This window comes from Cyprinus carpio, chromosome A24 (assembly GCF_018340385.1).
Source record: "Cyprinus carpio isolate SPL01 chromosome A24, ASM1834038v1, whole genome shotgun sequence".
NCBI classification, from domain to species: Eukaryota; Metazoa; Chordata; class Actinopteri; order Cypriniformes; family Cyprinidae; genus Cyprinus; species Cyprinus carpio.
In genome coordinates, this window is record NC_056595.1 from 7376065 (window position 1) to 7401761 (window position 25697).

At 35.7% G+C, this 25697-nt stretch overlaps 1 protein-coding gene across 2 annotated transcripts; it reads right to left on the minus strand.

The window, feature by feature from the left end:
- Positions 1-1395: 1395 nt before the first annotated feature.
- atp6v0a1b (ATPase H+ transporting V0 subunit a1b) lies at positions 1396-24951 on the minus strand. 2 transcript variants are annotated; one of them, XM_042714132.1, is made up of 22 exons: positions 24823-24951; positions 20837-21021; positions 20675-20753; positions 19953-20050; positions 19451-19579; positions 19125-19207; positions 18384-18510; positions 18186-18268; positions 18010-18103; positions 17576-17788; positions 16672-16822; positions 16335-16474; positions 15712-15872; positions 15391-15481; positions 14290-14408; positions 13952-14168; positions 13736-13843; positions 10785-10892; positions 9408-9425; positions 5870-5987; positions 5603-5774; positions 1396-3472 (listed from the first exon to the last, which is right to left on the minus strand). In XM_042714132.1, exons 2-22 carry the CDS (start codon positions 20951-20953, stop codon positions 3379-3381), a joined length of 2520 nt encoding a protein of 839 aa, XP_042570066.1. In that variant the 5' UTR covers positions 20954-21021; positions 24823-24951; the 3' UTR covers positions 1396-3378. The 2 variants fall into 2 exon arrangements, with proteins under 2 accessions (XP_042570066.1, XP_042570065.1); XM_042714131.1 differs by having other exon boundaries at positions 10785-10979.
- Positions 24952-25697: the final 746 nt, after the last annotated feature.

A 25697-nucleotide genomic window follows, 5' to 3' on the forward strand; every position in this document is an offset into this window, starting at 1 on the left:
CAGGAGTTCCAGGCCAACAGATAACGTCGCTTACACCCTCTCTACCAATCCAGACAGTGGGTCATGCTCTCCGTGAGGGACCTCAAGCTGCAGCTACCAAGCAGGAAGCTCAGTCCCAGATATGTTGGCCCATTCAATGAGGTCACAAACCAGCTTGAGTTTCCTGCTAATTATCATATCTCTCTATCCTTCCATGTCTTGCTCCTCAAACCGGTCCACCCAGATGCTGACCCCAATGCCGAGAACCAAGAGCCACCTCCGCCGTTGGATGTAGAGGGGTCAGCTTCAATACTTGGTGGACTGGGATGGCTATGGGCCTGAGGAGAGATCATGGGTGGCCCTGGATCCGTCCCTCATCTGAGGACTTTCATTAAGCCAGATCTGATCGACCACCACTATGACCACAGGGATGTCCATGTTGAGCACCGGGAGGAGATCCTACAGGAGGGTGTTCTGTAATGCCACACCATTTAAGCATGGCATGACCAAATAGGCTTTGCGAAAGTATTGCCAGTTCCACTGCCTTACTGTGCTTACTCTACTTATTGTCTGTTTGCCTTGTGTATGTCCACTTTTCCTGCTTTCTTGGATTACTGTTTTTTGGATTACCCTATTGTTTTGGCTGCCTGTTTGGATCGTTTATTGTGTTTGAGCACCTTGCCTGCACTCACGACCTCTGCCTTTGGATTATCCACTTGTCTGCTTGCCATTTGGACTTATTACTGTGGTTTTGACCCTTTGGCTGGCTTCACATTGTTCAACTGTCCTCATTAAACATCTGCAAATGAATTCCAATTTGCCTTCAGCCTTCTCATTACAATATGAAAAGTTTTCTGTGGAGTTTGGCATGCAGATTAAGTGTGGACCTACTTGTTTAGTATAAGGCATCTGTTTTGTTTTAGTGGTAATAATGGCCATCTCTGCTATATCTAAAAAAAATAAAAAATAAATAAAACAGCACATTAGCAGAATGCAGTATAGAAAGTCTCACAATAGAGAATAATTGAATAGTAAATAGTTCACAGCAAAGATTCAATTTTTCCATTCATGCTTGCCTCTCTTCCTCCCTCTGCATGAACAGGAAGCTGGACACAAATATGGAGGAAATCTGGAGCCACTAGAGCTGTAAAGCCTGGTGGATTCATTAAATTCTTTGTCTTATGAGGCATTTCTTTCCCTTCCATGTCCACAAGGTCAAGAAACAAGAGATTGTTCCATGTTATTTAGTAATGTAAAATTACAAATACCATGTTCAAATCTTTTGACGTTATGTATCAGATTTTAAAACTAATTTAATATTCAAGTCACATAACACCAAATGACCCTTTAGGCTAACAATCAAATGTGTATTTGATGATAACAAACTGTTAGATCTAATAGAAACACTGACATGAGTTTATTGTCCCCAGATCTTTAATTGTCTGATTAGAACGAACAGAGTTTACAACAACAGACATATCTGACTCATTGTATAGTCCTCACTGAAATATTTGTTCATGCAAAAACACTCTCTTCTGCACATAAAAGACTTGCACCACAGCAACAAACAGCAACAAATAAAAAAGATCAAGTATTTTTTTTTTAATTTGTTTCCATGTTGATATGTTTTACTTTTAAGCAAGACACAGCTGAAGACAGTCCACCAAACATTAACACCTTTTACTAGCAGCCTCAAGAGACTGCCTTAAGATATATCCCTTGTTTTTTACTCCGTAACAGGTTGAAAACCTTTATTCTGTAAAATGTTGCTGTTTTTTCTGATTAGCTACTTTTTATCAATGTGGGATCAAGGTTTCATATTTTTCAATTAAGTTTAACAGGGTGACCCCTGAAACCGTCTACTTCATCTGTCCATTCAAAACAAGACAAAAAGAATGGTTTGTGGAGAAACACAATAGGTGCAGAGTAACAACAGCTGAAACGCTGATGTTATATATTGAGCCATTATGCAATTTAACCATAAATGCTAGACTTACTGATGGTTTTAGATGTAAATACAGGTTTTCATGATTAATCTGGGAATCAGAGAATTTAAAATCGAAAATTTTTCATGTAAGTCATGGAAGATTATATAGTGAATATAAATTTTATTCCAGTTTTGCAACAGCGGTTCTCAGCCACATTTCTGGACCCCCAACACTGCAAATTTTGAATGTGTCCTTAATCAATCAAACACACCTAATTCAGGCCATCATTGCATTACTAGAGACTCCATGTCCTGAAATGGGTGTGTCAGAAAAGGAGACATTCAAAATGTACTCCATGAATGTTTGGGAACCACTGTTCTACAATATATTATTTGCTCAGTGGGGTCCAACCCTGTTTAGCTCCAAACCTAATTAAACACACCTGAACCATCTTATCAAAGTCTTCAGACTCACAAGAAAATTCCATGTAAGTGTGTTGAAGTTGGGTGGAGCTACATTTTGCAGAACATTGGCCCTCCAGGAGCAGGATTGGACACTCCTGCATTAGCTGGATATAGCTCTTTAGGGCTTTTCACACTTGGAATAGTAAAGTAGGTAAAAGGAATTCTGGGTTATCTTGCTCCATGTTTTACACTGCTCATAAGCCAAGGTTAGCAATTAATCAGATTAAGGCTGTTCTTAATCTGATGTTCAACACTGTACATTCCTAAATCCTGGGTTAACGGTCTTTTTTGCAAATTTAAGGTATTATTGTCATTGACTAAAAAATGTGGCATGGTTCTAGCATGGCTAATCCTTGTATTATATATTGTAGACCATCAGGTACTTCAGTTCATATGTTTTCTGTCACCAGTTGATATTTGTTTCCCTCAAACACTGAAATGATGGTTTATCCAATGTGCAATGTTTCCATGACTGTCCAAAGTATGTGAATATGAGGCACGGTTGGGTATCTGCTGCTAAGCATCTATCCATAATATTCTAATACAGCATTGTTTCACATTGCACAAGTTTGCTACCACAATCTGGTGCTGGCCCCACTTTTAAATTTGTGTAAAACATACCTTTATCTGGGGTCAAAGTTTAGAATGGTGATAACCCAGGGTCAAGAGCAGTGTGAAAAGCCAGTTTTTGAGTGCAGTTTGTGAAATTATTCAAAACAATTAATTAAACTGTTCAATCTAGATTTACAGTCATTGCACATTTTTAACATTGCAACATCTATTACAGTTAACCCACTGTTTTGAAGGACTGTTTACATAAAGTGGGGCTATAAATCTGGCAGAAAGGCTTACAGAACACAGCACATCTCAAAAACACCCAATGTGCATAGGTTAGGGGTCACATCTTACAAACACATCACCAGACAGCACTGCTCCTGTAGAGGACAGGGTGAGACAGGATCCATGCAGGAGTGGGAATTGATGATATCTGATAAAGATGTAGTAGCTCATTCATCAAATCGACCCTCCAGGATACTCTCGAAAGAAAACGGGACAAACTTGAAGCCCTGTCCTGTGTAGAATTTGTTCTGGAACTCCACCCTAAATGACAGGAAAGACAGGACAAAAGAATGCAATGTCAGAGCGGTGATGAGCGGGACATTTAATATTAAAAACACCTGTTGATTCCTGCTGACAACAATGGACTTGCATCTTTGTTTACTTGCAGTATGTTGTGGTTACTTCCTCAAAAGCAAAAGTGTGTTGAAGTGAAAAGGTGAAAATCGGGTTGGCTGTATCACCATATGAGGAATGCGTCAGTCGGTGAAGAGTCTGTTATACTGTGGCAACTATTAGTGGGCCAAATGACTCTCATGCCCTCTTACAACACAACTACACTACTGTTCAATTTTAAGATTACTGGCATCAGTCCATAACAGTTCTCACTTGACTGATTGACAGAACTGTTACATTTGCTTTGTATAAACTTAAATCCTATATAAAACAATTTACAGATTATAGACTGACTAAAATAAACACAAAAAGACCTAATTTCTCAGAATTTTCTGTGAAATACTGAAGTTAAACACCTCAAACTATGCTTGTAAATTAGCCAAATGTCTGACATTTTAAATATATTGTTGCCTTTGTTTCTGAAACTTTTATGCCTGTAAGCTCTGTGGGTAAACTGTTATTTGAGCTATTTCTCCAACTTTGTCTATAATGGACACATTTTTTAATTTCTCCAGGTTTAGCTGCCAGGAGGGAAAAAAAGCCTTAAGCACACACATTCCATCACTATCATTGAGTCATAGATAAGAGTGTTTAGATTTGCCGTTGAGAGAAAATATTTTTGAACTGAAGGTTGAGATTTTGAGTAAGGTAATGTCCAGACACAGATTTTTGAAATCAAACAGACAGCTGTTAGTGAGTGATTGTGTGCATGACAGCTCTCTGAGAAGTTAAGGGGGCCAGTTCCTTGTGGGAAAAAAAGATGAGAAAAAAGCAATACATGTCTTTAATCCAGAAACCTTTAAACATCAAATGGAATAGAAACATGATTTTGCATTGAGCTAAAAAAAAGGTAACATTGCCTCCTTATTTTAGATGTACATCTGTTGGGTGGACACATAAGAGAAGAAAACATTTAAGAGTGAGAGAATGTCTCGCTGCTGTGGTAAATATTTAAGTCAAGAGAGAAAAGACTCTTACATCTTTCTGCACACTGAACAAATAAAACCATCAACCTCATTTTCCCTTCAACAAGTCTGTGTGTGCATAAGCCGTTGAAGGCATTTTGAATGGGTTAAGCCGGGAATGGCCAGGTCGTCATTGTAAATGAGAACTGGTTCTCAAATTACCTGGTTAAATAAAGGTGAATAATGACATCAAAATGCCTTGTAAAATCATTATCAGAACAAGTTATTCTTGAGAGGCAGTGATATGTTTACCTTTCCTCTTCACATTCTTTCCCTCTGTAGCACATTTCAGAAGGATGACATAATCTACACATTAAGATCTTAACAGAAAAGAGTGTCAAGGATAGAATGATTGAAAAAAAAAAACATTTCTCTCAGCTGTACAGCTCTATTAGCTTTTCGCTTATATCCTTTCAAAGACTCTGCATAGTTTTTGCGTGTTAATGGATATGACAATTTTAATGTATTTGGTCTTAGCAGACTAGATCTGCTACAAATGCTGCTGCAGAGCAAATATGACTTGCTACTGCCAACAGATACACAGAGATGCTGCTGTGAGCATGTAAGATATGATGTTGCTGCTGCTGCATGAATAGGCATACATAAATACCCTGGCAGATGTAGACAGGTGGAGCTGGGGGAGGTGGTGGGTTTCAGAGAAACTGTGATGGCGTTCTGCAGGACCAGTATAGAGTAAACACTGAAGCAGACTATTTAAATATAGAGCAAACAATCTTATTGGCTGTAGAATGAACAGAGGCCAATCAGCTTGTGCTGTGTAGTAAATGATGTGATGCTATTAGATTGCATGGAAAAGACCTATCAGCCTATGCTATCTAGAGTTTCATGACTGAACTATATATAGCTCAAATGGTACTTTTGAGTGATGTCTTCATCATGTTTGTAAAAATGTTAAAGATGAATTGTTTAGATTTTAAAACAATTGAAAATTTTACATTTAAATTAATTTTATTTGTATGTGTTTGCACTGGCAAATTAGGGCCAAATGTGTTGATGTGTGTGTTTATCTCACCAATGTAAACGCAGAGCATGCAGAAATGCAGACAGTCCCTCCATGATGAGTAAGATGCACACTGTCAGTGTGGCAAAGGCAGAGAAAATGATCGATAGGACGAAGAATCCACCACCACTCCTCGAGGACAGTCCAAGATGCATCACCATTCCCCATAGAACCTCAGACAACTCTGGCAGGTAGACAGAGAAAGAGTGAGTTTAATTTTAACAAGCCTGTGGATGTGTTATGGATATTGTGTGTGTGTGTCTGTGTGTATAAACTTACGAGCATGAGCCAAACTAAGGGCCCAGAGCCGCAGGTATGAGGCAGTGTTGGAGATGCAGCCCAGACAGTACTCTATAGTGTGAATGGCCTGATGAACTGCCACATCTCCAAAGTTAAACCAGACAAAAAAAAAAAAAAAAACATACAGAAAAGGGTCAGTAATGATCTTTGAATGTAGGATGCAAAAAAGTTCAAAGCTATCTTAAAAGGTTAGTTCAGACAAAAATGAAAATTCTGTTATTCAACAATAGACCAAGAACAAACCTCATTGGTTCTTGCAGAAGCTTAAATGTGCCAATGTGACTTACGAGAACAAGCTAGTATTGTTTTAGGAACATAGCCACATTTATGTATTTGGAAAACACTTGTATCCAATTTTTATTTATTTTTTTAATTAGATATCTGATCATAAACCCACTTTTTTTGTTCATATATTATTTTATTATTTTGCTGTTGTGCTTCTACTGGAAGCTTCTTAAATTTAGTTTTTTTTGTGAATGTGGCTAGTAAAGTGTTATCTGATTCAGAAATGATAAATGAGCAATAGAAAACAATACTCTTCTATTAAGGAGCACTAGTTATGTAATTCATCTTTACTTTCCATCCTAATATTGTGGAAGGTGCATGGTGTCATTAGTGTGGAGAACAACAGAGCTGAAATGATTGTGATGTCAGTTATCTTTTTCCTGTCTTTTAACAATTCAGAGAGATTACACAGAAACAAGAGCAGTGTTTTTTTTTTTTTTCCATTTTCATTTTCAATCACAGATCCCCTTCTAAGTCATGAGCAGTGTATGCAGAAAAACACTGAAGTTTATTTTACAACAAATCTAGAGTGCTGCAACAGACTGGCTAACCAGACCCTATATAGGACAAGTGGTTTGGAGAATAGATGGATGGAAAATGGATGGAAATGTAGACTGACTTTTCTCAGATACATACTATGTACTCGCTTATACATGCCATGAAATTCAAATTCACATGAAATTCAAATTTACAAATTCAAAACTGTATGAAAAATAAAAAAAATAGATAACTGGAATCTAAGGCTTCACTGCAGGCCTTAGTGCTCAATTCTGCAGCTGTCTTCCATATTAACCAAATGACCAAGGACCTATGTTATGTAAAATCTTTGGACTGAATTGAATAAACAGTTAAATAAACAGTCATATAAAGAAAAAAAAAACAATCTGAACATAGCCTAAATGAATGGACAACACTTAAAACCATCAACATGTCCAGAGTGCTTAGGTGGTCAAAGGTTATGTTCAATAGAACATGGGTTACATAAGGGAAAAGATAGGACTGATTCTTGTTCTACGTGTAAAGTATTGTAAAGTTTGGCTTGGCAGTGACTGGTTTCCCTTTTCCACGACTCTTTTGTTGAGAGTGCCGAATGGCTCAAAAGCCATCATGGAAAACCTGACGTAACACTCTCATTGTTCTCCAGCAGAGGTGTGTTACCAGGATATCATAGGAACCAGAAGGCCAAGGCTATCGACTGACTCAAAGCAGGGGCGCCTGCAGGATTTATTCCGAGGTTTTTTTTTTTTTTTAGGGGGGGTTGGTTTGGTTGGACCAAATGATCAGTGAGAGCAGAACAAATGTGTCACATGTTTTAAACTCAACAAAATGGTATAATACATATATCAAGAGCATGCTCACAGACGAAAACAGAACAAAACAGCGCTGGATGAAGTGGATTAGAGCCCTGCACGGGCCTCAAATATAGGCCCTAGCCAGTCTTTTTCCCCTTCTCCCAAAAAAGCTTTTTACTGCTGTTTCAGCTATTAAAATAGTTCAGTTTGTATGTAATGGAAAAGTGAATATATTTTGTTTTATTTTGAATAAAGTTAATTTAGAAAAATGTTTGGAGCATTTTTTAGTTCAGTTTGTGTGTTTTTTATTGGTTAATAGTATTTGTTTTACAGTTAATTGATCATAGCCTATATGTTTGATCAATTTAGCCTTCTTAAATCATCATGACTTACCTAAAATAAAATCTATATATAAACAGTTCAAGCATATCACAATATAGTTTAAATGTTTACCTAGGTAAATTGAAGGTAACATCCAGTCTTTGTCAGTGGAATTTGTTGCAGGACATAGATCCCATTTGTAAAAAGCAACAAATTAATTTTTTCTTAGTGTAGGCTAACCCGATCTCACTGTAAAGTAGTTTTATTTGTGAGCACTCAAAATATAACACATATTTTCTGTTTCTATTTGGCGTAATAAATTTATATGCATGATAAAAAAATTGACTTTTGGCTACTTTTGCAATAATTCAAAATGATAAAAAATCTTTCATATGTAATGGCTCTAAATGGCTGAGGGATGGCGAGTAAATTTCTTCAGTCGACAGAAATATGGGACACACAGCCCTATTTGTGTTTTATTTGTATACTATACACTTTAAAAAATAAAACAAAAAATTGCAATCATATATGTAAAACGGTCCTATTTGAGCTGCTTATATTTTCAGCCTATGTTGCTGCAGGCGCCATTTAGGATAAGTGCATAGATTACACAATTTTGTCTGTACATTAGACTTTTTTTTTTTTTTTTTAATCCATAACAGCAATGCTTTTAAACAAGTTTTAGCATACTTTAAAAAAATACTTTAACAATTCTTTTAAAGTACTTTTCACTACAATTTTACGGGTAACTGAATGTAAAAAACACTGTTCAGAGGTGTTGTATTCCACGAATGTAAAATCTTTTCATCCATTTACATCTCATGATTAGTGCATATAGCACGATTTTCTGCTTCTATTTGGCGTAATATTTATATGCAGAAATTGACTTTGGCTTGCAAAAGACTGATACATTCATAATTAATGGCATGGCTGGTTCAGTCGACAGAAATATGGGACACACAGCCCTATAATAACTGCTGAAATCTCAGGTCAGTTTGAGCGTTCAGCCTACACCTGCAGGCGCCATTGACTCAAAGTGCATAGATTACACTAGTGTACAATAACTCAATAACACAATATCAAGGATATTACATAACTCTAACAATCATGTACAGAAATAACTAAGAAACTGCAGTGTGTCACGAATGATCTTTTCATCCATTTACATTAATTACAATTAGTTGGTACCACTTACTATATTTATTTATATACTTGGTTCCTAGCATGTGCAAATACACAATAAAACATTGTGTACTATGAAAAATAAGTTTGATGGATCATTGAAGGTCATTACTTCCCAATAATAATATATACAAACTACCGTATTCTATACTTCACAGATGGCAGAACATCCTGCTTGTTTTCCGTTTTTGTAAAGTGAAAATCTAGAGTAATTTTATTGTATGTTTCACTAAGACCTGTTATTTCATATTTCATAAGAGTCAAAATCAATATAACTTAGCTTGCAAATATTTTATGTATAAAGCATAATATAATTGTACTGTTGCGGTTTGTGTTTGAATAAAATATTTGTTATCAATTATTTTCATGAATAATTAACATATAAGAAATATTATGTGAATGCAAAAGTAACAGAACCATACACAAAATTCTCTTACCGGTTCTTCCTCTGAATGCTTGAAAGGAGAGAACAGAGTTTTAGATAAACAAATCAGAGATGCATACTGATGAGAATAATAAGTAAGGCAGGTCAGAGGTTACAGATCAGACAAAGAAAGCAATCTGCAATCTGTTAGGAATGTTTTTATGTGTATTATTATGTGTATAGTATTCTCTTTAACTCTGGCACACATGCACAAAACACTTATACTGCACCAAGCACTTAGACTACTATTATACAATATTCTGATATGTGCATGCTGAATCCTGTCCTTGTGTTTGCACTCTTAATAAATTTTTCCATCTTGGTAGATAGGGATCTATGCAATCCTCTTTCAACATGAACAATTAATGCCATGTGTGGGTAATACCACAAACCTTCACCTCAGTTATAACTCAGTCATAAATTACAGAAAGATTCGATTTGGATGGCCATAAATAATCACTGTTTCAAAACAAGCTTCAAAACTTCAGTGCAAGCCAAAATGATTGAATCATCATATACTGTAGCTAACTTTCTGTTTCCATTGTGTCTTAAACAGACCACACATCAATAATAATGATGACACTAACATTTAATAATAAACAAAATGACATAAATGTGTTACTTATTCAAATTGTCTAGTTATTGCTCTTTATCTTGCCCACTAAAACATCTAATAGGCTAAATCTCAAGAAAATATGTCTGAGTCACACCAAATAGTCTTAAAAACGTTTTCTTAATGCAAAATGTAATTGCATGTATTTTATTTATTTTTTTATTTTTTTATTCTCTGGAATATATATTAGTGGGAAATATTCATGACAGGTTTCAAGAGATTCAACCTAAAACTCTAAAACATTATACTACCAAAAAAGCAGCCTTTGATTCATTCAAGCATATTTTCATTATTTTTATTCATAGTTTTTATCTGCTCAGCACATGATGGAACAGAGCATTCAGGGCAATGTCAAAAGGTAAGACAGGATGAAAATATTTTGCACGTTCCAATGGTGGGTATGTTTGGAGCGGGTGACTCAGACTGCTCACAGAGTCTTGCTGAGAAGTAATTCCTCTGTTTACATTTCTCAAATTACTGTAGGATGGCAGTCGTTTAATCATACTTTCTTTTGACTAAGCAGATACACTTAAAACACTGGTAAACTATAGTTTATTTTCCATTAAACATGATCTCACTGCAGCCAAACTACAACATCACACAAGAAAACATCACTCTAGCAATGTTTCTCTGTGTGCCATCAAAATGTCCCTCAGCTGTTGTGATTAGGTTGTATTTTTATGTATATGTAATGAGGAATATGCACCAATAAATATCAGAAAAACATTACAGTTCAGATAATTCCATACAATTCCGTACATCACAGACTCCACCCACCTCATCTCCTTCCTCTGAGTGCTGCGAGAGCTGGTCGTGTTCAATGATCTCTGCCTCGTCTTCTGTAGGCCCGTTTCCGACCCGGATGCCACCGAACTTCTGCGTGCCCTGTTGGGTGAGTCCGGTGGGTGAGCTGGTGCCTGTCTGCTCTAAAGTTTCTAGATTCTCTGCAGGTCTTGCCTCCCTCATCTGGGACTAAATACAAACAAGGTCTGTGTGGCTATCAGCATGCCATGGGTCGCCTGAGTGTATGCTGTGTTTGGTATGGCTGCTTGGGGCACCTACCAAAACACGATGGAGCTTCACCTGTAAATCACAAAGCAGCTGGACCAGTATCCTAAATTATCTTTTTTGTTATTCAAGGGATAATTTGTGTCCCCTGGAATTGATTTTCAAAAAAATAATATATAAAAATGATTTTAAAAAATTATATTAACTATTCAACAACACCCATTCACTGCAGAGGATCCATTGGTGAGCAAGTGGTGTAATGAAAGTTCAGTTCAGATGAAGAAATAAACTCATCTACAACTTGGATGTTCTGAGGGTGAGTACATTTTCAGCAAATTTTCATTTTTGGGCAAACTATTCCTTTTACACATAACAAAAGAAATTTGCATTAATGGCCCCATATTTTAAATCTCTGAGGCATAATTGCCACTTTCAAGATCCTGCTGAATTCTACAGATTTTTAGTGATTTGAACAAGAATTGACACTAGTTCAACATTATGATGAATTTAAGGCTTATTAACTATTCTAGCATTTTATCATTTTAAGAACATCAGTATTTTCAACACTAAAAATGTCCTGTGAATGGAACACAAATTATCTAATACCTATTATCTTTTACATAATCTAAACTAAACAATCTTCATCCTGCTGTAAAAGCTTCCAGCATGGTAGGTGCCCCATTGGGCCAAATCAGAGTTGCCTCCTCCATCACAATCTCATGTGATCCTACCTACACAGATTGAAAAATAGTGCACAGTTCTAGTCTATCAAACTGACATATATGCACACTAGGGGTGGAATGGTTCGCGGAAAAAAATCTAACCGTACGGTTCTCCACACACAGTTCGGCACACGCTAGGGCCGCGTTTAACTTAAATCTGACAACGCATCTATAATATGGTTTGCTATAAATAACAAATAACAAAACAGGGTCTGGCTAATATAAGTTTCTGTTGATGAATGTGCATTCTGGCTTCCCAATACATTACAACAACAGCGATAAAAAAATAAAAAAAACGTGGACAAACAATTCACTCTTGTTCAATGCGAGTGCCCTATGCTGTAATATGAGTATTTATTCCGTCATCAGCCGGGTGCTGATAGTGCGCGCACAGGTGAGACCTGAACAGCACACATTGATATCTGTGTTTAAACTAAGCATTTAAACATTTAAGAGCCAGAGGACGCAAACTCGCGCGCGCAGTGAGAAGATTTGTGTGTGCGCTCAACTAAAGCGAACAAACCAGTACTGGCAGGTTTTCACAACAAAATCCGCCCAATTGCTACTCAAAACTAGCCCAATCAAGTTTCCCAGGTAAAAATCGCATTCTGGTGGAGTAAAATCAAGCGGCAACCTTCTGGTCTCTCTCTTGTGAAACCAAATACAGAAGTGACTTAAACTGTAATTCATCAATTGGCCGCTAGAGGCTGGCTGCAGAAGGGAGTCAATCCCATAGATTCCCATGTTAAAATGTCCAATTTTACAGCAAAAAAAAAAAAAACATGTTTACAGCTTGGTTAAAAAAATTATTGTGCTCTATATAGTTAATTTTGCCCTTTTTTTGGTTTCAGAAACCAGCTCCTGCCTCAATTCCCATTTTTGATTATCCAGGAGTGATGCGCTGCCAAGATGGCGATGACCGGCTCCGCCCACTTTGAGTTTCAAAAACGCTCTTTAGAAATCTACGGGTGACGTCACGGACACTATGTCAATGTTTTTTTTACCAAAAAAAAAAAAAGGTTTCTGGTGGGGTAAAATCACATTTTAAGGGCTAAATATCATGTTATTGGGGTCGCTTAAACCCGGGGACATGTGCAACAACCCACAGCAACAGCGTTAAAGTAGCCCAATTCAAATTTTAAGGGCTAAATATCATGTTATTGGGCTCGCTTGTGCAAGTGTTAATGTATCTCTGAAGTATTGTGTTTAAATGGACAAATTCACACAAAAAATATGTCAAAATGTCCATCTTGGTAAGTATCCTATAGCAGAAATAGCCGGCTGAACATACTGTATTAGTGCACTGGATCAGTGCATTCTCTTAAAGTGACAGCACTTTCTTAATATTAATCGAACAGCAACAACAAAGAAATCACTCACTGCTCTTGATTGAATAGCTTTTGTAACTTTAATAAAGATTCATCTTAATTTATACAGTCAAATATGCTTTATTCAGTTTCTGTAAGTAAAAACTAATGTTAGACCTACCTAATAAAAACCTGAAAATCACTGTTTATTTTATTTCTATCTTTACTCTATTGTATTTATTTGTGCTTTTGCTTGTAGTTAGATAGATTATTCTTATTTTCTTTATCTTTATTTCAGTATAGTTTTTCCCTAAACATAGCACATACCGAACTACAAACCGAACCATGAGCAAGCTGAACCGTTCCACCCCTAATGCACACAGACATACACATCTGTGAAGAAATTCAGTAAAGGTGTTGTACTTGGCTTTGTCCCATGGCATGCTGTTAAAAACATCTGAGGAAACACAATGTTCATAGTCTGTAACTCCAAACCCCAGCATCCCAATATCAGAGGTCCGTTTGTTTCTCATATCTACTAATATTTGTGAAGTTTGCATTTGTCATGGACAATGAAACAAAACAAACACTTTCAACATTCCATTTCAATATCATGCTCTATGATTTAATGACATAAAATGAAAAAGAAAGATGAAGTTTGGCTGGTTTTGATTAGAATAAATAAGCATACCAGGTGCTTCTTCCACAGGTACTGACGTCGCAGGACCATAGTCTTCACCACCAGCATGCACGGAACACACGCCAGAGCTATCACCACCAACAGAGACTGAATGCCCACCTATGCACACATAGAAAGAGATCATCCAATCATCCAACCAGAATTCTATCTGATCCTAACCAGAATTCTATCCATCTATTTTTTTTTCCTTTTAAATGTGTGTATGACCTGTCCTCTGTACAAGGGTTTGTTGGTAGGATCATTGTAGTTGAAAAGACACATATTGATGAAAGCAATCAGTAGACTGGGAGCATCTTTAGATGTCACTGCATCATAAGCCGTCCACTTGTAGAAGATGAGTATGATCAGATAACCAAACAGACTGCTCATGAACACGATCTCAGGAATGAAACCCAGGAAAATGTTCAAAGGTTTCTTGAAGTACCTGTGAGACACATGGAAAGAAATGCAGTTAGAGCAAAACATGAAAGGACAATCCCCAGCCATTACACTAAGTAATTCGTACACTAGCTGCTTCAAATGCACACATTTAAACACACACTTACAGGTGATTGAAGAGGGACAGTGTGACACCAAACAGCATGTGAATGACACCCAGGATTACAGACATCTTCATCTTAAACGAGTTCAGGAACGTCAGCTTATTCGTGGCAACATTCCAGATCTAACAGAGAAATATTAGTAGAACAGTCTTATACCAGAATCTCCATAGATTTGTTATAATTTGAACTGAAGAACCTTATTTTAGTTACTTGTTGTTTAGTTTGTAATACAAATCACAGTGTAAAAGTATAGAGCAAAAAAAGGTCTCATTTGTGCTTTTTAGTAATTTTTGGTCTTTGCACATATGTATTACAGCATGATTTATTTATTTTTTTTAAAGTTTGACAAGGTTATTTTTCTCAACTTTTACAAAAAATATCTGAAGACATATTCTGTTCCATTCTGTCTACCCCCAAAGACCAGATTCTATGTAAAAGGCCTCTTATTCTCTTTCCTTTCATTCCTTTTGTTAAAAAGAAGTACATTTTAGCATTACTACAGAAATAATGTAATAGACATACTTAAGTGAAAACTGAATGTAATGCTTTTGGACACTTACAGTAATTGCATGTTATTGCAATACAATGAAAAATATGAATTCATATTCAATGCAATTATGTATGCAATTTCTTACTTCTGTCTGCCTTTGAAATATGGTTAAAGTGTACTGCCAAATGTACTGACAAGAATTTAAGCCAAAATACACTACATACAATATGTAATGCCTATTGAAACTTGTATAATTACATATTTGTAATGATGATGTTGCAATTTAGTACATTTGAATTAATACTGGCTAACACAATACACTTAAAATTATAATTAAGTACTTGACAAATGTTATGTTCATAACTTAGTCAACACATCAAAATACTGTTAAGTGCGCTTATTTAAAGCACAACAAAAGATTATGACATCAGATTCTTTTTCGAGCACCTTATTTGTGTACACTTATGCTGAATTTTGTCAACATCCAATGCAGGCACCGCAGTAATAATGCATGATGTAAAAATGTGTCTGAGGTGTGAATGAATTTATTTGATTAAGCTGTCTCTGCATGTCTGTGTGTATACTGTATGAATGTGTTTTAGTGTGATACATACGGGGTCAATGCCCAGAGGATAAGGGCCACCGAACACGCCAGGAACAGCAGGGTCTAACTGAAGAACTGAGTTACCATCCAGAGTCTCAAACCTACAAATACATACAAAAATTGTACAATGTCAAATTCATTAAAAAGTAACTGTTAGTCAGGATATAATCATTGCTATACATCAGTACATTTGAGATGAGACACTGTATTTTACATGCTGTTTTGTTATTTTCATTATAAATTCATTTGACAATCAAAGTAAGATTGTATGATTGCTGATGATGTTTGATGATATTCAAACTGTTTCACTGATTTAATGTTGTGAACTGACGTCCAGTTTCCCTTAGGGAAAAACATGGGCCGCACACTCCAGCTTGAGCCGAACATGTTGAGGGACTTGGAGAAGCAGTCATTGTAGATCAATCCAGTGTAGACTGAGAATATCCCCATCAAAAGAATGATATAACGTCCAGCAAATATCATGTTAAACATCTACACATACACAGAAGGCGAGAGAAAATAAAAACTAAGGTTAGATGTATGTGAAGTTAAAAACAATCAGCAAATAACATCATAAATGTTCATAAAATGTTGCACCTCTGAATAGGACTTCATGATTACACTATAATATCTTGTTATATTAAATAATTGCATTTTAAAGATTTCTTGAATTCGATTGATGAACAGATCATTTTTTCTGCATTCCTACTGAAATATGAAGCTGGTTCTGCATATATTTAAATGCCTTAAAATGTTTTTTGTATACTGCTTATTTGTGTCATCACTATTTTCATCCAAAGATTGTAAATTTTAAATGAGAATGTAAGAATGTGAATTTGAAATCTTTTTCTTTTTTTTAAGAAGTAAACAATTGAATTAGAAATCCATATTTGATCTAATCTCCAAATTTAACATGATATTTCTTTAATTTAATAATTATTGATCTGCTGAGACCTCATTGTCACTCTTCTGAGCGAGCAGGCGGGTCTCTCTTATGACCAGATAAAGTGCGGCGCATGTCATCAGCAGGCCATGACCCATGTCCCCAAACATGACAGCAAACAGGAACGGGAACGTAATGATTGTGTATGGCGCTGCAAGAAACCAAATAGAAACAATCCAATTATACAAGTGTTAAAAACAAAGTTACATTTATTACCCCAGAAAAAGTGGACTCAGCATTGTTAAACCAAATAGTAAAAGTATGTACATATTTTTCATAAAAATCTAATCTAATCTAATTCCTGCATAAATGTACTTTAAGCATGAGGAATGTTTCTTGTTTTGGTACCTGGGTTGATCTCTCGGTAGGTTCCGATGCCGTAAGCATCCACAATGTTCTGGAACCCCGAGGTGAACTTGTTGGTCTTGTTGAAAGTAGGTGGAGTCTGTTTGGTCTGCATCCGGTTCAAGATGGAGGGAACTGTGGAGCCACTCCGTTCCTACATAAATAAAAACTTCATTAAATTGACAGTATTACCACTGAAGTATAACCTGCCCCCTTTAGACATCCTGTTGACTATAAGTAACTTTGCAACTATATGTCAACTACCAGACATTGGATTATTAGTAGACTGTCTTCTTAATGTTTGCTTCATAATAATAATTGCTTTGATGGTCTCCTAACAGACATTCTACTGACTATTAGTAACTTAGCAAGTACATGTCAGCTTACTCTACTAACCAGAAGCTAACACTCTACTAACACTCTAATTAGTTGACATGTATTTGCAAAGTTACTTATAGCCAACAGAATATCTAAAGGTGACCATCAAAATAAAGTGTAACTTTCTACTCAATCTAGCAATATTTGCACATATATAGTAAAGTCATGTATATCCACACAATAATAAAGTCATATGAAGTATAAAATAACACAAACTGAAATATAATCAACTTCATGAGGTGGATCCTGGGATAATTTTAAAAGTTCACATGTATGTTGGATGCTTTTCCTTCACTATCTACTCCAACCCATTTATTGTTACATGTAATTACAATACAATAGGCATAATTTAAATAGTCTACAAAACTAATTTCAGTAATTTTAGCATGGGTTTTTAATATCGTGACAAATGTATATACAATGAATTGTGAATTGTTTCATTGCTTTCATTTTGTATTGTACTGTATGGCTAAAATAACATCTCAGTGGCTGAAATCATTTCTAATGAATTTTGATTAATAGTACTCACCGTTCCCCTCCGCAGAGCAAATTGAATGGAATCAAGGTCAGAAACGGGACACCAGACCTCAGCGATCAAACATTTCTGTGTAACATCGATGTTACAGAGGTTCAGAGTGTGATAAATGGCCTTCATCTTCCTCACTTTGATGAACCACACACGTATGGTTTTCGCAGCAGCCTGCAAAACCCTCTGCCGGTGGTCCTCTGTTTGATTTAGAACCTATATGTTTGAAAACACAGCAAACACTGTAGGATCAACATTTGAAATAAGTTTTTTTTTGCATGCAGATAAAACAGTTTTTCCTATGTAGGTCATGTTCAAACAGAGTTTTGAGAGTTTAAATGTAATCAGCAATATTAGTTCGAGATAAAAAGTAACACAGTTGGATACAAATCTACAGAGTGTAAGACTTTATTGGGACAGGCAGCTTTAGACCATACCATCTGGAGGTCATCAATGCGGGTGTTGACACCTGCTGCCATTTCCTTCCTCTCCTGAGGGGTCTCAGGGCACGGGTACAGAGATGCACGGAACCTGGAGATGGAGTTTAAAGTCTGTGATTAGCACTGGATGAAATGAAGTGAATAATAAAAGATCAGAAAAGACCATGCTGCACCCTTCACAGATCTTCTTCACTCTGTTCTTCAGCTGGTCTCCTTGGAAGAAGATGATAAACACAGATTTGTGCACCTGGTCTCCCTGTTATGAACAAAAACCCATAACTTGATCAGTATTTTATCACGCTGGTATATAAAATGTCAAATGCAAACATATTAATTGCTTTGATCAGAGAAAAAAAAAAAAAAACACTGACGGTTGTGGGGTCCTCAAGAGGGTCCTCAATCTCTGTCTGACGTAAAAAGACATTTCCACGGCAGACTCTCCACAGCATCCTTTCAAACGTGGGGATTCTCTCCCTGTTTATAACCCCAGCCACAAACCTACAGGGTAAACAAACCTGTATTATCAGCAGAGTACACAGAGGTTTCAATGTACATATTGTGATCTCTGTGTATAGAAGGTTTTGATTAACAGGACTTCGATAACATCTTGTCTAGAAATGTACAAGAGTTCTAACATGAGTAGGAATGCACCAATCCAATTTTTGTCTTTCACAGTAATCTATTTATTTTTTAAATCCTAAACACACAATCATAAACCATTTAGTAAATGAAAATTTTGAAAATCTTTTGTTTAGAAATTTTTTTAAGTTATTTATTGTAAAATTTATTGTGAAGTGGTTCTTAAAAAGTGTGTGTAAATAAATATCTCTCTAAATAAATTTATGCTAAAATAAATAGTAACACACTAAATATTATTATTCAATACTAAAATAAAATTGTCAGTCTTTCTAGAGAACTGGAATTATCAAGTTCAGTGCTTCAGTGATTTGAATTGAATGTTTGGTGTTTAGTTATTTTGTGATTTAACTGTGGGCTGCTGTGACCAAAATAATGGTGTGTACCTATTATGTTATATTAATTAGCCATTTGTTTCTTTGATCTTTATTTTATTACTGACTGTTTACTAGAATTAAATATCAGCTAAAACTCACCCTAGTCGCAGTGGGGCACCTCTACCAGCCTCACTGGGGTCTAGCAGAGATGATGATTCTTCCAAAAGGTTTGGATCCTCCATCTAAAGAGAGTCCGGTGGGTGAGGGTCAAATTATGGATAAGGGTCAAAGGTAGTTTGCATGTAACATAACATTCTTAATGGATAAAAGTGCCTTTTAAAGATTTTCCCACTGTAGCGGACATCATACATCGAAGGGTTAACTAACATCAGAAACGTCTTGGTGGTTTTTGCTTGTTTTTATTTATTTATTTATTAATTTTTTACTCTTGAGTTTGTGATCATATTGTGAGAGGACAGCCAGACCTCATCAAAGAACTGCTGAGTACGTCTGAGGATATGCTTGAGTTCTGTCAGCTCTAGAAAGTTCTTCTTCAGGGCCTCTTGATTAGTGTTGATCTCTTTGAGCTCATTCTCCAGCTTCTCAAAGGTTGCCTGGTGATCAGTACAATAAATATAAATGAAAGATATAAAGAAATAAAAACAACGATATCAAATTATACCCAAAGGTTTAGAAAATGGCAAGAAAATTGTGAGTTTAAAAGAGCATAAAAGGTGCTTTTATGTTTAATTGTATAAAGATTGGTGAAAAGTCTCATAAAACTAATGGAAAAAGGCCACTGTTTTGGAACTTGACAGACATGTTCACTGAAGATTCTTTAAAAATTTCACATTTTGCCTTCCAAAAAAATAACAGCATGGGGGTTTGGAACCCCATGAGTGTAAGGAAATGTCAGCATTTTTATTTTGACAGAATTATTCCATTAAGCTCATATCTGATTAAAGCAGCATGAGAGAGTAAAATTACCTCAAGGTCAATCATGTCTCGTGGGAATGGGACTTCGGGATTCTCACCAGTGTCCATTGTTGGAATGTTTGCTTTCTTAATTTCCTTCTCTACAAACCCTGCAGAACATGACATCAGCACCAATTTACTAATGATATTTAAAAACGTTCTATATTATTTCCCGCAGAGAAGACTGAAAATTTGAAAAGTACATTTTCCTTGATGTGTGCCTTTAGCCCTCATGTACATGTATGTGTGTGTGTGTGCGTGTGTGTGTGTATATATGCATATAAAAATACCTTGCTACATGTACTGTGTTAGGCTAACTGCGACTTGTCATTTGCACTTACATATTGTTGCTCTTTTTTAGTTTTGATTGCTTCTATTTTCCTCATTTGTAAGTCGCTTTGGATAAAAGTGTCTGCTAAATGACTAAATGTAATGTAAATGTAAATCATAAATCACAATGTATAGCCTTATTTAATTATGATGTTATATGTAATTTTTTTTCTAATATTTTTTAAAATTATTTTGGTATTTAACTTAGTTAGGTTCTGCAAGTGATGGTTTGGAGTAGTTTCTTTCTAGATTTCACATGACTTTCTAGATTTCTACATTTCACATGACTTTGTCCATCATTTGTAGCTAATCAGAGAACTGGCTGCAGCTGTGAGTCATTTCTGAGGAGCCAGGACTGTCACTGGTCTTGGTGTATGTGTTTGTGCATGTATGGATCCACTCACTGAGCTTCCTGTCCATCTCCTCACAACGTCTCACTTCATTCACAAACTTCCTCTGAAACACGTTCACATCAGGGTTTAGCTGAAAGAAAAAGGTTTGAACTCATTATCAGCATATAATAAGGGATAGCAGAAGAAGAGAGAAAAGAAGCTCTATTTACTCACATCTCTGAACTGGACCATTCCCAGCTCTCCCAGTTCACTGACGCAGCAGTAGGCCGCTTCAGACTGAAGAAAGAGCTGGGCCAGAGTCATCTCCTCACTGCGGAACAACTCCCCCATGATGCTGCAGTGCCACAGGAACTCACCCTTGGCTCAGAAATCAGTCCCACTGGATGCTACAGGTCAGTCTAGGGATGGATGGATGGATGGATGGATGGATGGATAGATAGATAGATAGATAGATAGATAGATAGATAGATAGATTAATTTAATTTTATCTGGAAATACCCCATATGTGTAAATTATATATGATAACACATCTATGGGTATTACTGCCCAGCAAACAATAGCCATCATTTCACCGTCTCTGTTTACTATAGACGCAACATAGTCCGGCTATGAGTAACCCTAGCCAAAATAAATTGTGATTTATCTATGATATTCCATCATATTAGTGATAACGTTGCAGCGCTCCTTTTATATTAAGAGGAGGGACCCACTCCCAGACACAACGATATGTCTGCCAGCCAATTGGGGCTGGCATAGTGTAACTGGGCTTCTGAGGAATATGCGGAAAGGGCGTATCCCATAGTGAGACACCTAACTTAATGCTATCAAAGAACCAGGGTTACACAAGTAACCTATCAATATGTTTACCAAAGACCTGTCGGAGAGCAGTGGGCAAACAGCAAACATTAAAGGTGTTGTATGTAGGATTGAAACCGAGTGGTTGAACTAGGTATTGCAATCCAAATTCAAAATATTGGAGAGGGTTTTTTCACCTGGCCCCTCCTCCTCAGACTTGACGCACAGGTAGGTTGCCAGATTGACGACACAAACAGGAACGAGCGCACTTGACGATGACTGAAATGAAAAACGCTGTGTTTTTTTCGCCAACTGGCAACCCGGGGTGCCAAAATACAATTGGGTAAACTGGCAGTGGGCGGGTTTCACAAACCAAAACAAACACCGACATTCCGGCCTGGAATGCAAATTTTCAAAGGAGAATAACTGACTGTAGAATTGTTTTTCAGATAAACAAGTATGTTAACTTAGAATGTTTCTTAAATATCTGCAAACATATTATGGTATTTTTATGCTCTAGTAGAGTCAAAATCTTACATACAGCACCTTTAAAGGACATTCCTACTTTGGTCTTGTCAGTATCTGTATTCGTTTTGAAGTGTTCATTATTCATCTACATTATTTGTTATTGTGTAGGAATGGATACATCTTAGCGGGTAACAGTGGCCATGTTGTGGTTAGCTTGAAGGCAGGGTAGGTGATTTGGTTCAAAAACATATTTTGTTATGCTGGTTGAAAGTCTCTTCACATCCCGATAGCATTCACTAAGTTAAATTGTCTAAATTAATTTTAGCCTATGTACAGTATTTATATAGTCGGTGGAAAGCGTAGGGCCATAAAAAGTTCATTCAATCTTATTCCTCGGTCCAAGGGCTTCGATAAGTTGTCCTACCTGTCTGTCAACTTATGTATTTGCATACCTCTGTGCACCCTGTTTGCACAGACATGCTTATTGTAATATAATGCACTTTACAGTGTGATGTTTTCTCACCGGTGAATGAGACATGAGTAATCTCTAAAAAAAATATTTAAAAAATTCCCTCATGACAAAAATTAACATGAAGTGGGGCTGGTCCTCTGCAGAAGGAGGCATTTGAAAAGACTGCACAGTTCTTGGTCATTACAAATATGCATGTGTGTGTGTGTGTGTGTGTGTGTGTGTGTGTGTGCGTGCGAGAGTTGATGAGAGAATTTATCTGGGTTTTTATGTTGGTTTTTGGTATGAAATATCATATACTGGTTAAATCATTTCTTTTAATGTGGCATCAGGATATATCGATATAACTGATATAGTCTCAATCTATACTGCTTTGGAAAATATACTGACATTTCTTAAAAACTCTGTTGCCCAGTGTGCATCCAAGCAAAAGAGAATGACTCCCACAAATAGTGCAATTTAAGTAAAAACTTATGATGTCAAAAATGCTTCACTCATGCAATTTCTTTTTCTTATTTGACAGATGCTGTAAAGACCAACTTCCCAGTGGCAATAGTTTTGGACTTAAAGGGGTCATGAATTGAAAAATCAACTTTTACTTGAGCTATATTAGGTCATCGTACTAAAACAATATTATGTAAGTTTCATAACTGAAAATGTCCTTGTTACTGAAATATCGTTATCTTTATCTTTATAGTTATCGTTCTTGGTGTGAACGGGCCTTATTACTTATTGATTTTGATGTTTTTGAGTGTAAAAATCATGTGAACTTCATAAGTGGACCTCAGACAACAGTAAAAAATAGTAATAATAAAAAAAGCTAGTTTATGACCCATAAGGAATGCAGCTGGGGAGAATTTTAAACAAAAAATAAAACCAACAATTAATCATTTCCTTAAAGTTCACTTTCGGTAGTTTATTTGTTGTAATGGAAGGGTTAACCTTTTTTTGTTTTCTTCTTTGTCACTAATCTAAAATGTTTTAATGTTAAGTGTGATAACATGCTCTTGATTTGTATTAGATTTATTATTTTGAAATATCTTAAGTTACTTAAAATATTTTATTCTGTCACTCTTTATATTTTTATTATCTTAAGTAGTTTTTTTTTTATCATTTTGTATTATCTTAAGTTATTAAAAACATAATTTTTCCAAATAAAAGCTTTATATTTAATTTGTTTGGATCCATTTAGAAGAACCTGTTATATTTGAGTATTATTTTTTATTTGTTTGGATCCATTTTATATATATATATATATATATATATATATATATTTAATTTGTTTGGATCCATTTACAAGAACCAGTTATATTTGAGTAAAATAATTTTCTAAATATGATCATTATCATTATATCCTTTATTAATATAATCATGTTTCTGCAAATATGTTTCTGATAACACGTTTATGGGTAATACTAGAAAAATAGTATTAAAAACATCTGCAATTAAATTAATTTAATTTAATTTTACTTCTGTAATAGATTTAAAAGTAGATGTGCACAGAATGATCTGAACATTTGACACATTCATTTGGCACAAACTGTTACTTGCTAACGTAAAATGATGGAAGCAATGACGTCAGCTCCACAAATCCACACTGACCACTTGAAACGGGCTTCATTTCTTCTAATGTGAGAGTCTCTGCGCTGGGCTCAGCATCACTTGCATCCCAAAGAGCCGATTGGCTGAAAGCTCAGCATCCCTTCTGACTGGCTGATGAACCCAACAGCCCTGCATCGCTAAGAGCTGATTGGCCAAGAAGCTCAACAACTCTCGCATCTCTGAAAGCTGATTGGCTGATGGCTCAACATCCCTCACATCTCTGCCGCACTGTCCTTCGGCCCTGAAGGACGTCATTACGCGCTCCTCTTCCTATCTGACGCTACCCCGTGCCAATAATAATTTTATCACAGTTTTATCACATCATTTAATATACTAACAAATGTCGGCGCTTGTGAATCATCTAACACACGCATATTTATTTGTAAGATGTTATTTTTTGGTTAATGAGGCTACAGTGAAGCATTCTGGCATCCTAATAATAAATATTATAGTGGACCAGTTAGAGACATCAAGCGCAGGTAGTTGTATTTTGGAAAAGAAAAAAAAAATAAATAAATTAGCTAAACCTTTAATTCATGATTGAATAAAATGAATGAAACAGTGAGTAACGTTACATGATCGAGTGATTAACGCAGATTTCCAGTGTATCTCTAAAATGCTGTCAGCTGTTTATTTTTTTCCGCAATTATAACATAATGTTGAAGTCATAATCAGAGCAAATTATGTATAAATATATTTCTCAACGCTAATGGTTGACAGACTCGATGCATCCACATTCAAGCATCACCACCACAGATAAAATGATTCATGCACTCATTTATAACGTCAAATATGCATACACAGTGTAAGAGTTAAAAGTGTGGAGAAAGAGAAAAACGAATTTGTAAAATATAAATGTTCTTACCGTCCTTGATGTCCTCAGTAAGAGATTTGTTCACCTCTGCAATGATGAGCAGACCATAAGATCAGACCTGCTACGTGACGTCACGCCTGCTGATGCTGCTACTGGGTCACGTGATCTGTCGATGTTGCCAAATCCCACAGGACATTTTTTATGTGCGGTAATGTATTGTATTTATGTATTGGTCTTTTCCCCTTTCGGTTTCTTTTCATATTATTATTTTTTATTTATTTTTATTTTTTTTGTATTTGTATTTTTATTTATTTATTGATTTATTTATTTTTTTTGCTATAAACAATATTCATGTATATACTGGTTTAAACTTTTTTATTTATTTTTTTTGTTGGTTGTTCTTGTTAACGTGTTCATCCATTAAAACCAATAGGCTACTACTTTAGGAACAAGAGTTAATTCTGTAGTAAATCCCACTGGTAAAACCAGAGGTTACGTGGAAAAGGTGAAATACCATTATTAAAATTATTTCACACACACATATATATATATATATATATATATATATATATATATATATATATATATATATATATATATATATATATATATATATATCACACACACACACACACACACACACACACACACATACATACATATATATATTACTATATTTACTTTTGGAAGAGTGACATTTTATTACATTTCATAAAAAAAAAAAAAAAACGTATAAACTTTTATAATATGCATAAAACACGACAGTATAATGGTCTCATAGCTAGATAGATAAGTCCATCCATGCTTGAGCCTTTCAAAAAAGAATCCACAGGCCATTTTTAAAAACATATACTGTTAAAATGAAATATGTGTGATTTAATTTAATTAGAGTTTAATAACAATGCATAACAAGCTATGTACTATGA

What these genes read in the sequence shown, in the direction of transcription:
- atp6v0a1b (XM_042714131.1), bottom strand. Translation starts at nt 20,953, where the DNA reads ATGGGGGAGTTGTTCCGCAGTGAGGAGATGACTCTGGCCCAGCTCTTT. An exon ending in CTACCGAGAGATCAACCCAG is followed by an intron (nt 16,475 to 16,671) that starts GTACCAAAACAA and finishes GGTTTCTTGCAG; the next exon opens with CGCCATACACAATCATTACG. An exon ending in ATCCTCTGGGCATTGACCCC is followed by an intron (nt 14,409 to 15,390) that starts GTATGTATCACA and finishes TTTCTCTGTTAG; the next exon opens with ATCTGGAATGTTGCCACGAA.